We start from the raw sequence: 14,257 nt of genomic DNA on the forward strand, positions 1-14,257 counted from the left end.
TTCAATATGATCATGGCTGATCGTCTATCTCAATACCATATTCCCACGCTCTCCCCATACCCCTTGATCTCCTTTTTTAAATATATTCAGTGACTTGGCCTCCACACCCTTCTGTGGTAGAGAATTCCATAGGTTCACCAACTTCTGAGTGAAGAAATTTCTCCTCACCTTAGTCCTAAATGTCCTACCCCGTATCCTGAGACTGTGACCCATCGTTCTAGACACCCCCAGCCAGGGGAAACATCCTCCCTGCATACTTCCATGTATCATTCACAGTCTCTAGCATGAACTCTTTTCTTACTTATTAATCCCCTCGGTGAGAGCAGTCTTTAAAGGCGCATTGAATATCACTGATCGTGGCTTGGTGTGAAACAGAAAGCAAAAACATTCCTCAAATTATAAAAAAAAAAAAAAAAGCCGAATCAATATATAATTTAATGTTATTGTGCGGTAAAGTGTGACAATTACTAATGTTCTTTTAGTGGCAAATATTAAGTTACAATTCTAGAATTTGGAAAACACACATAACAAACCTGATGCTTGTGGATATTTTGACACAGGAAAATGTGAAATCCTTAAACTTATCTCTGGATCTGCTCACAGCCCCTGACTGGCTTCAAGCCATGTGCAATTGGACGGGTTGCACAGCCCTAACACCACCACTGCACTGGAGTCCTGGAGTTGTCTGTAGAAATTCCAGTGCGCAAGGCAGAGAAAGATGATTGTTAGTGAGGATTACAAACCTGCTTAACGTTACCCAGTTTATTGTTACAGTAGGGTCCTTGGTAGACTTAATGATGGGATGATGACAATGGATGAAAGTCATGATGGCATCTCAGTATTTTGATCACAGGATTCATCAACTCAGATTAACAGAAAATGCTGAAAATGGACAGCAGGTTGGTCAGCATCTGAAAGAACTGATGAAGGGTCACATCTGAAATATTCATGTCGGAGATGCTATTTTGCATCTTAGCAGTTGGCTGTGATGTTTTAATTTGATGTGGATGTTTTTGACAATCTGGAAAAAGCTTTCATCCTTAAATATTTGCTTTCAGAATGCTGTGATCTTTTCTATACTCTAGCAGTATAAAGGTGGCTCACAGACAATGGTCTCCCAAAATCCAAATTGAAACAGTGTCTCCACAGATATTAACTAATCTGCTGAATGTTTCCAGCATGTTATTACTATTCCAGCTACATTAAAAGTGTTCTAAACTCATTTACAAGATCACAAGGTAATTACGGATAAGGACGGCCATCTCCGTTCATCTATCCAGAATTCCCCAAAGACCCCCTACACCCTCCATTGCAGCATCCAATTGGTTTTTAACTGAGTCAGGGTTATTGCCTCTCTTGTCCTGATTTGCTTTGAGAATGCTGTGATCTTTTCTATGCTCTGGCAGTATAAAGGTGGCTCACAGACAATGGTCTCTCAAAATCCAAATTGAAAGTGTGTCAATATAAGAGCAGCTTGTATTTCTCCCCCCTCCCACCCCCACCCTAAACAATTCCTGCTAAAATTGGTTCTTCAGTGAGTTATGGGGCAGGGGAGGAGAAGTGAGAATACCCATTTCCTGCTCTGTTGGTTTGCCAATGCTTTGCCACTGAGACAATTGATTTTAATCCCAGAAGCATTTGATTTGACAGTCTGTTCGGGACACTGACTGAATTTCACTTTTCCGTTAGTTAGCACATGTCCTGATGCTCCGCCTATTATTAATGGGACAGTTTCATCACCATCCGAAGGAGAGTTCTGGACATTTGGAATGGTGGCGTCATATTCATGTGATAGTGGCTATTCATTGATTGGTGAAGAACACATTACTTGTACAGCAACTAGACAGTGGGACAAAGACCCGCCAATATGCAAAGGTACTTAACTATAGGATCCGAACTAATTTCAATTGCCTTTTCTCCTGCAGAAATTACTATTTTATTGTTCAATTGCACTAACGGCTACTGGCTTAATTGCTTGCAAACATTTGCAATATTACCAAAAATCAAGGAGTGGTTTTCTGTAAAAATTTACTGTTTTTGTAATCCGTGTTTTCTTTTACTGTAAATTGTTCTGCCTTTGAGTTACAAAGATTCTCTCCAAATGCAATACCTGAGCCTAGAAATAGTCTTGCAGAATAGATGCAACATTTCTTTGGTGTACCAGCCTTGGCTGAGTCATAGCAACTGGACAACATTCAGGCTTGGGCTAATAAGTGGCAAGTAACATTCGTGCCACACAAGTGCCAGGAAATTACCATCTCCAATAAGCGAGTCTAACCAGCTCCCCTTGACATTCAACAGCATTACCTGGGTGTCCCCATTGACCAGAAATTTACTGGACCAGCCACCTAAATACTGTCTCTACAAGAGCAGGTCAGTGGCTAGGTATTCTGTGGCAAGTGACTCGCCTCCTGACTCCCCAAAGCCTTTCCACCATCTACAAGGCAGTAGTCAGGAGTGTGATGGAATACTCTCCACTTGCTTGGATGGGAGCAGCCCCAATAACATTCGAGAAACTTGACACCATTCAGAACAAAATAGCCCTCTTGATTGGCACCCCATCCACCTCCTTAAACAGTCACTCCCTCCACCACCATGGCTGCAATGTGCACCATCTACATGATGCACTGCAGAAACTTGCCAAGGCTTCTTCAGTAGCACCTCACAAACCTGTGACCTCTACCACCTAGAAGGACAATGGCAGTAGGGGCAGGGGAAAACCACCACCAAGGTCCCCTCCAAGTTACACACCATCCTGACTTGGAAATATATCGCCGTCTCTTCATCGTGATGTAACCGCACTGTAGGAGTACCTTCACCACACGGACTGCAGCAGTTTAAGAAGGTGGCTCACCACCACCCTCTCAAGGGCAATTAGCGATGGGCAATAAATGCTGGCTTTGACAGCGACGTCCCCATCCTATGAATGAATTTTAAAAAATCCTCTTATTGGCCAATCTGGATGAAAGTGGGTTGCCCCTGGTGTCATCAATCAAAATATTCGCAAGTGTGGAGTCTCATTGCTTCAGGTTTTAGTTGATGTCGGCGATTTTAAAAAGGTAAAACATTTTTAATTTTCCTTTCTCTTTATTTTTAATCTCTCTCTTAATCCAATCTTTGTTTCCTTCTCTTTATTTCTCTTTCTATAGCTGGTTGGACATTGCATTCGCCCACTCTGATTTACACTTCCTTCTCCGTCCTTGGTGCTGTTTATTTCCCAATCCTTCAATCTGATTGGTTAAAGTGATACACAGTTGCTTGCCTTGTTCACTCAGGCCCCAGGTGCCCTCTTTCCCTCGCTGCAACATTATCAGCTCACACTTTCAGCAATTTGCCACGCAAAAAATATTAAAAGCCTAAACATGTAAGGGCAAGTCTAACGAACAGCAGACGCCATTAGATGCCCTGCTACAGCAAACTATGACCCATTCATGGGATACAGGAGAGGTTTTGTTGATTCATTGGAAACTGGAGAAATTCTGCAGAAATGACAACTGAGCAAACATAGTAACTATACTAAATGGAGATTAAATCAGGTCCAGGCAATTATAGACCTATTAAGCTAACGCTGATATTGGGTAAAATAATGGATTCCATACTGACTACCTACATAACAATAACAATAGTCTAATAAGAGACTATCAACATGGATGCAGATTATGAAGGCCCTGCTTAATGGACCACTTTGACTTTTGGGCTTATTGCAAATAAAGTGGATCGTGGAACATGATGCCTCATGGTTTCTGATGAACTCAAATTGATGGGAATTCAAGGTAGAACGTGGGACTGAATAACAAATTGGATAAAAAGTAAGAAACTAAGTAATCTTGTGAGTGTAGTGCCAGATTGGGTGAAATGGAGTACCACAAGAGTCAGTGTTTGAGATCCTTATTTAACTACATAAATGACCCAGATGCAGAAATTGTAATTGTAAGGCTATAAAATGTACAGTTGATATTAAAATAGAAAGGACAATAGGAACGGAGATGCAGCTTTGTTTTTGCAAAAGGATTTAGACTAGTTATGCAAGTGGAGAAATGGCATGACATTTATTATAGACAAATGCAGGTTATTGCATGTTACCAGAAAGAATGAACACCATGGATATATATCACAAAGAAAGGATTTACTCAGAAGGCTTTTGAGTGACCGTAGATCTGTCACTACCAATGTTGGCAATATGGACGAAGAATTAAAAAGCAAGTGATTTGTTGGGATATATGGCTAGAAAAGTGTAGTATAAGCCTCCTGACTTTACGCTGAGGCTTTACAATGCAGTGGTCCGACTACACTTGGACTACTGTGCGCAGTTGTGGTTACTGCACTTCAAAATGGACATGATTGTATTAGAGGATGCAGTTATTTATGATTAAATGTTCTATCTATTCCTCGGAATCAAAAAGTTCTGGATGGGTCAAGCATTCGCAGATTTATTAAGTATATAGTGCATGAGCATACACTTAAATCATTTAGTACTTAGATTCACATCGGATGATTGTGGGATTCAAATGTGTTACATTTCTTAGCTCGGGATTCAAGTTGATCAAACTCTTCCAATCCAAATTCTTATTACAATTCACTGAATTTAATATACCTTTCTTGATCATAAATCAGTCATCATTAATCTAAATGCCCTTATAAGGCATGGTCTATTTGCACCTTGTTCTCATGCAATTGCTGCAAGATATACTTTATACTATTGATTGACATGGTTTAAGATGACACCATTTGTCAAACATCTAGGGCTAGATTTTCGGGGAGCCGTCAGGCGGGGTTTCAGGCGTGTGGGCGGGGGGGGAAATCCCGAATTTGGGGGTCCCGACACCATCCCGCCCAAAACCCCGCCCCACGTAAGTTTCAGGGGCGGCAGGGACCCGCCGAAACCAGGCGGGAAGGGATTAGTGCCAATTAACTGCCTGTTAACAGGTAGTTAACAGGCAGTTTTTAGCCTAATCCCTATTTTGAGGGGTTTCGTGTGGGTTTCCTGACGGCTCCAAACCACACCAGGTAGAGTAGGCGGGTTGGAGGGGTCGCGGTGTCGGCGCTCAGGTGAGTGATGGGTGCATGAGTGCAAAGGTAAGTGTGTTTGGTATGTCTAAAGTGTGTAAAGCACTTTTACTTACCTTAACAGCCTTTCTTCCTGTAGCTGTCGGGAGCCCATCACTCAGCCGGAACTGAAAGCTGAACGGCTGCGATCTGTCAAAAGTGACAGCCTTCAGCTTTGAGTGCCGGTGAGAGCTCTAACTGAGTCTGTGCAGAATGACTCAGCTTAGAACTCAGAGTGTCAGTGTTTCACAGCTTCAAACAGCTGTGAGACACTGATATTTCATCTGTCAAAGAACTCTTGACATGAAATTTCAGTCTGTGACGTCACCTGTTGCCGGGTGGCCTTTAATTGGCCTGCTGAGCTAATTGGCCTGCTGAGCCCGCTGGGCGGACTCAACAAGGTCAATCAAGAGAAAATCGCGCGGATTGGCTGGACGTCGAAGTAGGCGGGTCAAAAACCTGAAAGGGGAAGTCTCGCCGCCTTCCCGACAGGTTTGGCAAAATCTACCCCCTAGTTTCACGTTCCCAGGCTTCTTGGGCCTCCTTCCCAAGGTGGCCAGTCATTTTCAATTTAGCTTTTAAACAACTTCTGTTTTTCTATTTCAATGTTCATACCATGATAAATATGCAGGTGTTATTTCAAGTGATCTCTTTTCTCCTGTTTTCTCTTTCCTCTCTTGCTGTCTGTCTCTATCTCTCAAAACTTAACTCTGTCTATGTGCTGAAGTCAGTATAATGTTAACTCTATTCTTATCCATGTCTCCTTATGACTGCATTGAGAGGGTTCAAAGATGAGAAACAAGAATGATTCCAAATGCAAAAGGGATGAGCTATGAACAGCTCACAAGTTTCTGCTTTATAGTCTATAGAAAAGAAAGTTGAGGGAGGCCTCATTTGAAGTATATGTTAACTATTAAATGGCATAGAAACGGCATATCACAAATATTACTTCAGGGTAAAGTCAAACTAGCAAGACAAAAATTATTCAATAGATTCTAAATATTTGAAAGAGTCTGCTGGTTAACATAATGGAGTTAGACATTAAGGGAGTCAAATTCAATTGGCTGCAGCGCTGTGTAAGTTGAAGTACTGGATGGTATTTCTTGGTTTTGTGTTACAGAATTCAAGACTCCTTATTTATGTCTGTATATTTCTAAGGAGCTTTAGAGCTTCAATGAGCAGAAAGTGTTTCCTCCCCACTGATTTCCACAAACCCACTTTTAAGATGGAAGCAATACCCAGTATGTAAAAAGAAAAAGATTAGTGAAGACAAATGTAGGCCCCTTATAGTCAGAAATGGGAGAATTTATAATGGGGAACAAGGAAATGGCAGAGCAATTAAACAAATACTTTGGTTCTGTCTTCACAGAAGAGGACACAAAAAACTTCACAGAAATGCTAGGGAACCAAGGGTCTAGTGAGAAGGAGGAATTAAAGCAAATTAGTATTAGTAAAAAAAATAGTGCTGGAGAAATTAATGGGACTGAAAGCCGGTAAATCCCCAGGGCCTGATAATCTGCATCCCAGAGTACTAATAGAGGCAGCCATGGAAATAGTGGATGCATTGGTTGTCATCTTCCAAAATTCTATAGATTATGGAACAGTTCCTGCAGATTGGAGGGTGGCAAATGTAACCCCACTATTTAAAAAAGGAGGTAGAGAAAACAGGGAACTACAGACCGGTTAGCCTAACATAACAGGGAAAATGCTAGAATCTATTATAAAGGATGTGATAACAGGACACTTAGAAAATATCAACGGGATTAGACAAAGTCAACATGGATTTATGAAAGGGAAATCGTGTTTGACAAACCAACTGGAGTTTTTTCAGGATGTAACTGGTAGAATAGATAAGGGAGAACCAGTGGATGTGGTGTATTTGGATTTTCAGAAGGCCTTTGATAAAGTCCCACATAAGAGGTTAGTGTGCAAAATTAAAGCACATGGGATTGGGGGTAATATACTGGCATGGATTGAAAATTGGTTAACAGACAGGAAACCGAGAGAAGGATAAAATGGGTCTTTTTCGGGGTGGCAGGCGGTGACTAGTGGGGCATTGTAGGGACCAGTGCTTGGGCCCCAGCTATTCACAATATATATCAATGATGATTTGGATGAGGGAACCAAATGTAATATTTCCAAGTTTGCTGATGACACGAAGCTAGGTGGGATTGTGAGTTGAGAGGAAGATGCAAAGAGGCTTCAAGGCGATTTAGACAAGTTGAGTGAGTGGGCAAATACATGGCAGATGCAGTATAACGTGGATAAATGTGAAGTTATCCACTTCGGTAGCAAAAATGGAAAGGCAGAGTATTATTTAAATGGTGATAGATTGGGAAATGTTGATGTACAGAGGGACCTGGGTGTCCTTGTACACCAGTCACTGAAAGCAAACATGCAGGTGCAGTAAGCAGTTAGGAAGGCAAATGGTATGTTGGCCTTCATTGCAAGAAGATTTGAGTACAGGAGCTTTACTACAGTTATACATTGCCTTGGTGAGACCACACCTGGAGAACTGTGTGCAGTTTTGTTATCCTTACCTATGAAAGGATATACTTGCCATAGAGGGAGTGCTGCAAAGGTTCACCAGACTGATTCCTGGGATGGCAGGACTGTCGTATGAGGAGAGATTGGTCGACTAGGCCTGTATTCACTAGAGTTTAGAAGAATGAGAGGGGATCTCATTGAAACGTATAAAATTCTGACAGGGCTAGACAGACTGGATGCAGGGAGGATGCTTTCCCCTGGCTGGGGGTGTCTAGAACGAGGGGTCACAGTCTCAGGATATGGGATAGGACATTTAGGACTGAGATGAGGAAAAATGTCTTCACTCAGGGTGGTGAACCTATGGAATTCTCTACCACTTAATGGAAACTAATGCATTGCTCTTTTGGCAGTTGTTCGATGTGATCGTCCTGAAGTACCTAAAAATGGACAAATAGTGGCAGGCTTTGGACCTACGTACAGCTATCTGGACACAATCATCTATAAATGTAATGCAAATTTTACAATGGTTGGAAAGGATGTCATTGAATGTGGTGAAAATAACACATTTGTACCACAACCACCTACCTGTGAGCCACGTGAGTAACCATTTCTTGAACTTGAGGATGTGTAGATATTTTCCCAGTTGACATTATGTTCAACATTTTTAACTGCTGAACAAAAATTATGGCTCAAAAATATTGAAAAGATATTTTGAGTAATTTGATTGGTTTACCAACACCTTTCTTTTGCTTGTTGTTGTTCCTGTCTATTTTTGATGGGAACTTTTTTGAAATTGCTGATTGGTAGCTTTCATTCCTGTCTGCTGGGTAGTCAGTACTTTCCATATCCATTCAATTCTGATTTTATTGTTTGATTTAAATTTAATTTTTGTAAATCAATTGCAAGAAATTTGTGTATACACGCATGATGCACAAGGTGTGGCACAGGAAGTATGACATTTTTATGAAGTGCACCCAGCTGTACTTTAAAATAATAATTACAAAGAGAGAAATAAGTTGCCCTTAAATAAATCACCTCACATCTGTCAAAATGCCCCAAAGTGCTTCATATCCAATTCATTATTTTTTGAAGTGTAGGCATTGTTATGTGGGTAAATAAAGCACCACCAACGGTATAGCACTCCCTCAGTACTGTACGTGCTGGAGTGTGACTTGAACCCAGATTTAATAGGTATTTGGGTAAATGCACTATTGTCACTCCCAATGAATGACATGAAGTGCGACAGCTAAAGTTCACTCTTTGCGATTTGCTTTCCTTTACTATAAAACTTCCTCAAAGAAATCTCTGCTTGGAGACAATGTGATAAAAGTAAAATTATGTTCTAATTAGAACTATATGCTGAGGGCACCCAGCTGTACCTCTCCTCCATTTCTCTCGACCCTATGACTACCTCTGCTGACAGATTGTCTGACTGGCATTAGGTTGTGGATGAGTTAAAATTTCCTCCAACTGAACATCAGGAAGACTGAAGCTATTGTTACTGATCCCTGCAATAAACTCTGCGATGGCCGCCGATTCCATCCCATTCTGGAGCCACTCCGGCTGAATCAGACGGTGTGAAACCTTGGCGTTGTGTTTGATGCAGTGTTGTGTGTCAAGTCCCACATCCTAGCCATTGCCAAGACTACTTTATTGCTACTGCTGCCACACCTCTTTCTTCACCTCTACACTTGATTTCTCCAAAATCTTCCTTGCTGGCCTCTCAGCCTCTTTCTGTTAGTAAACTCCAACTCTTTCAAAACTCAGCCACATACATCCTATCCTAGATTAAGATCTCCTCACCGTTCATTCCCCATCCCCCCTTGATCTACATCTGCTTCCCAGGTGAAAATTAGGTTGAGGAAAGATACTGTAGCCCCAATGTTAACTCTGAGCAAGAATCGGCTGGGCATAGGACGATGTGACCGCCAAACTTGCACTGCCCTCAGCAGCGCAAAGCTCAAGAGGTTTTAACTCGCGGGCCTCATCTGCATGCCCCCAGTCAGTTGCCTCTCTGAAGGCGGCGACAGCTGTACGGCGGGTGGAAGCAAAACTTTGGGTGGCAGGAGGCCACCGCCAGCAACGAAGATACGGTCGCCAGCACTTACCTAAGTCTTGGGGAGTGGGTTTTGGGAGGGTCTTGCGATCAGGAAGGGAGAGAGCCAGAGCAGGGGACCTAAACTTTCCTTGCGGGACCTGGTGGAGCACTGCTGCTCCTCCCATGCCTCATAAGGAAAGTTTGCTTCTTTAAAAAAAGTTAATAAAACTTACCTGTTTGGGCCACTTCTAGCCTCAAATCCTCTTGCCGCTAGCTGGACCTGGCAGGAAAGCCACACTGGATTTCCTGCTCAGCTTACCAGTTAAAATGAGTCAGGTCCTGATGATGTCATTGGACCCCAATTTGCATAATTAAAGAAGGACCCCCGTCGGTTTCAGGTGGGTGTCCTTGCCACCTGTTCAGAAAAGCAAGTTAAATTCGAAGACAGCGGGAATGGAGCGCTATGTCAGCGGGTAAGCCTTCAGCGCAATTTTAATTGCCTGTCCACCTGGTTTCCACCGTGTGTGCGCCGCGTTCAAATCGCCCCTTCTGTTCCTGTCCCCTTCTCACTGTATCTCAGGCAATAAGAGATGCAAAAGATAATTCAGTGAATAATTTGATGATGATGTGAAATATATTTTAAAAGATTTTAAATTTGTTTAAACCCTTATTTTGGACATTAGCCATCCTCATTCATGCTTCCTGCTTAGTCTGATTTTGAAATCTGTTATTTAGAGTCACAACTTTGGTCTCTTTATAGAAGGGAATCATAGAATGGTTACAGCATGAAAGGCGGCCATTCGGCCCATCCTGTTTGTAAAAGGAAGGTAGCTAAAAGAAAAAGATCAGAGGATTTGAAATTGGAGAGAGAATCCCAGTGCAACATCCCAAAATTCCTAGCATTAGATGAAAGGCAAGACTGTGTTTTAGAGTAAGAAAGATATCTTCCTCATGTGAATCAATGTACCAATACATCTCTAATGGAAGGGCGTCTTATCGAATGTTGAAACTATGAACTTTTTTTTTATTTTTTTAAAGGTGTCTGTGGCTCTCCTCCACATTTGGAAAATGGCTCACCAACTGATGAATCTATTTCTCAGACCTCCTTTCCTGTGGGTGCTACTGTTATTTACAAGTGTTACCCAGGTTACAGCCTTCAGGAAGGAGTTTCAAGGCGTATTACCTGTCAGACAAATTCAGCTTGGTCACCATTACTGGCCACTTGTGAACGTAAGTAATGAACAATTTTATTTCCTCTTCTCCCTCACCGTCCTTGCTCAGGCTTTGGCCGATTTTTCTCTCAAAGGAAGTGACTTGTGCTAGAGTACATTTGCATGGGAATGAGCAGCTTTTCAGTACTACACCCCAATGGCCATTCTTGTATGTGTGCCTGGGTGATGTTACTCAATTGTAGGCTGCAACATAGCTTGGCCTTGATCATCATCTCACCCAACATACATTAAACTCCCAGCAGGGATCACTGGATAGTGATCAGCAATGGGAACCATTTCTGGGTGTCCTTCTGCACCAGTCGCTGAAGGTAAGCATGCAGGTGCAGCAGGCGGTTAAGGCGGCAAATGGTATGTTGGCCTTCATAGCGAGAGGATTCGAGTACAGGAGCAAGGATGTCTTGCTGCAGTTGTACAGGGCCTTGGTGGGACCACTCCTTGAGTATTGTGTGCAGTTTTGGTCGCCTTATTTGAGGAAGGATGTTCTTGCCATGGAGAGAGTGCAGCGAAGATTCACCAGGCTGATACCTGGGATGGCAGGAATGATTTATGAGGAGAGATTGGGTCGATTGGGCTTATACTCGCTGGAGTTTAGAAGAATGAGAGGGGATCTCATTGAAACTTATAAAATTCTAACAGGACTAGACCGACTAGATGCAGGAAGGATGTTCCTGATGGCGGGGGAGTCCAGAACCAGGGGTCACAGTCTAAGGATAAGGGGTAAGCCATTTAGGACTGAGATGAGGAGGAATTTCTTCACCCAGAGAGTGGTGAACCTGTGGAATTCTCTGCCACACAGGGCAGTTGAGGCCAATTCATTAAATATATTCAAGAAGGAGTTGGATGTATTTCTTGAGGTAAAGGGATCAAGGGATATGGGAAGAAAGCAGGGACAGGGTACTGAATTTGGATGATCAGCCATGATCTCATTAAATGGTGGAATAGGCTCGAGAGGCCGAATGGCCTACTCCTGCTCCTATCTTGTTTGTTTCTATGGTCGATAATTCCCTGGTTTCCCTCTCTCACCTCATGCGCAATTTTCCAGTCTAAAGGAAGTTTCCGAATCGAGAGAACTTTGGATGATTATAGTTAAGGTATCTGCAATGTGCTCACCTACTTCCTTTAAAACCCTGGGATGGAAACCATCTGGTCCTGGGGATTTGTCACGCTTTAGTGCCATTATTTTCATCATTACTGTTCTTTTGCTTACATTAATTTTGGTGAGTCCCTGTCCCTGATTCAATATTAGTTTCCTTGGAATGTCTGGCATGCTGACCTCTTCCTCATAATTAAGTGTTGGCCCTATCTCTTCTGTCCTGTAGTAGAGGAGTCAAAGAGCTTACTATTTTGATAATAGTAGGGAAACTTGTTACTCTAGTAATTAAAGGATTCACCTGCCCTATGTTATGTACATTGTGCATTTGTGGTTGATCAGTTTAAAGACATTTTTATTTGTGTTTAATCCCACAGCAAAAGGTGGATCGGTAGGATCAAGTGTTGGTGAGTATGGAGAACTGGATAGTACAAGTTTTTGTTGCTAGACTTAAAAATGATCAATGTACAATTTTTATTTTAGCATTTTCTGATGATTAAAAACTGTAGATAGAAATTGCAAACTGAAATAAAATTCCAAATATTCAAGATACAGGAAACTTTGTGCTATCCGGAGTTGAATGTCCGGCAGCTTCGATCTAACGGCAGAAATCAGCAGCCGTTTTGGTTAGGTTTTTTTTCTTCTCCTAGCATTCTTTTCACAGGCAGGCTCTGGAAAGCGTCTTTGTAGCTTCGCAACAGCTTCAGAGACGCTTCCAAGCTACTGGGCCGAGTGTTTACAAGCTGTTGCTGAGCAACAGTGTTTGTGGTCAGAAAGGGCAGGCTCTGGAAGGTGTCTCTATCTTCGCAACAGCTTCAGAGACGCTTCCAAGCCACGGGCCGAGTGTTGACAAGCTGTTGCTAAGCAACAGTCTTTGTTGTCAGATACGGAGATGAAAAGCTCCTATCTGATAACATCGACGCTGGTCTATCTGGAAGTTTTGAGGCAACGGCAGCAGCTCGGTCCCGTGGGTGCCGGATAGCACAAAGTTTCCTGTAATGGGGAAATAAATCTTAATTTGGGAATCTCATTATGCTGTTAGGTTAACCACAATTTGCAACATTTTCATAAAGTTTTTGGAGTGAATTTACTTCAGTGTGTACAAAAATGAAATGAAAATTCCCAGGGTTACTGGTGAATGTTATTTTAACAATCAGTTGTAACCATTAAATGTTGATCACTTAACAAAAATTGGCCACTTTTTTCAGACCTTCTCCAACTACTCCAATATTAGTGCAGCTGTTGTTACCTTAGTTTTTTTCCATTTGTCTGATTTAACCTTTTTCTAATTTCCTCACAGGTCAACAATTGGAACTGCTCCTCATCTTGGGTGTAACTGTATTTCTGGTGATGACCTATTTTGATTAATGCTGCCTGCAAAGCAACTGAACTAAAGCACTTTCCTTCTCTGTTCACTGCAAAGCAATTTTTTATGTATTGACTTGATCGGATCAGTCTTTGTACAGTATTTCAATGATAGATTTTGCATTTGGAAACCAGTAAAGTAGATATTACTCTGCAACAATGTCCACTAGAGGGATGTGAATTGTGTATATTTGACCACTTGGTTACTGTTTTCTAAAAGGACAAAATCATTGTGAACCTGTTGAAAAGTTTATTTAAATAATATATTACTAAATTTGTTTAATTAAAAAGTGTATAGTCTACTCTTACTTTGAAGTCAGTTAATTTAAATTACTGGATAATTCACAAAAAAGCACAATGTTGACCTAGAGCATCTAAATGTTGCAATTGAAAGAGCTGCAGATAATCAGCATCTGCAGTATTTTGCTATTGTACAGTACAGAGAATCATTCTCGCCTTTGTACCACATGACCAGTTTAATCACTTTTATACAAGGGATGGAGCCCAGTATGACAGTAGATGGACGCAAGATCCGCTGTTTTGAGTATTGCACTAATTTTTTTAAGAGATTAGTTCTTTAATGTGCTGAATAAATGCTTCAAAACCCAAATGGCAAAGCAACCAGAAAGTATTCTGTTCCTAAAGGATCTCTTTCATGTATATGATTTTATTTTATATTAAACACAGCTTTTCAAAACCGTGTTGCAAATTCGTAACTTGTCAACCCATGTTAAATGATGCTGCAGGAAATGGACTTAAACTGTTTCTGTTTCTATGAAATAATAATAACGTTGGAAAATGTAGACATGTCTCGCTTCATTAGCATTTTCTTTCCTCTGTTACCATGATTAGATGAAACTTACAGTGCTGTAGTTTATTTTTGTGTGTACATTAAGCACAACCACCAAAATTTTTTGATGGGGCGCCCAATCCCACCAGAATTGTGGCAGGGCCGGAATGCAGATTCTGATACTAATATGCTGCTACAGGAAGTTAAAC

At 41.6% G+C, this 14,257-nt stretch overlaps 1 protein-coding gene across 1 annotated transcript in view; it reads left to right on the top strand.

Moving 5' to 3' along the window:
• LOC147105174 (C4b-binding protein alpha chain-like) overlaps window positions 1-13,955 on the top strand; it is a 79,468-nt gene extending 65,513 nt beyond the window's left edge. The window contains exons 15-19 of the mRNA XM_086011283.1: window positions 1,690-1,875; window positions 7,944-8,129; window positions 10,610-10,801; window positions 12,271-12,300; window positions 13,194-13,955. Of these exons, the coding sequence (XP_085867409.1) occupies window positions 1,690-1,875; window positions 7,944-8,129; window positions 10,610-10,801; window positions 12,271-12,300; window positions 13,194-13,261 (662 nt within the window). The 3' untranslated portion in view covers window positions 13,262-13,955. The remainder of the gene's footprint in view (window positions 1-1,689; window positions 1,876-7,943; window positions 8,130-10,609; window positions 10,802-12,270; window positions 12,301-13,193) is intronic.
• The last annotated feature ends 302 nt before the right edge of the window (window positions 13,956-14,257 follow it).

Source organism: Somniosus microcephalus, chromosome 18 (genome assembly GCF_052327205.1).
Source record: "Somniosus microcephalus isolate GS21.2 chromosome 18, FLI_Smic_1.0, whole genome shotgun sequence".
Taxonomy (NCBI): domain Eukaryota; kingdom Metazoa; phylum Chordata; class Chondrichthyes; order Squaliformes; family Somniosidae; genus Somniosus; species Somniosus microcephalus.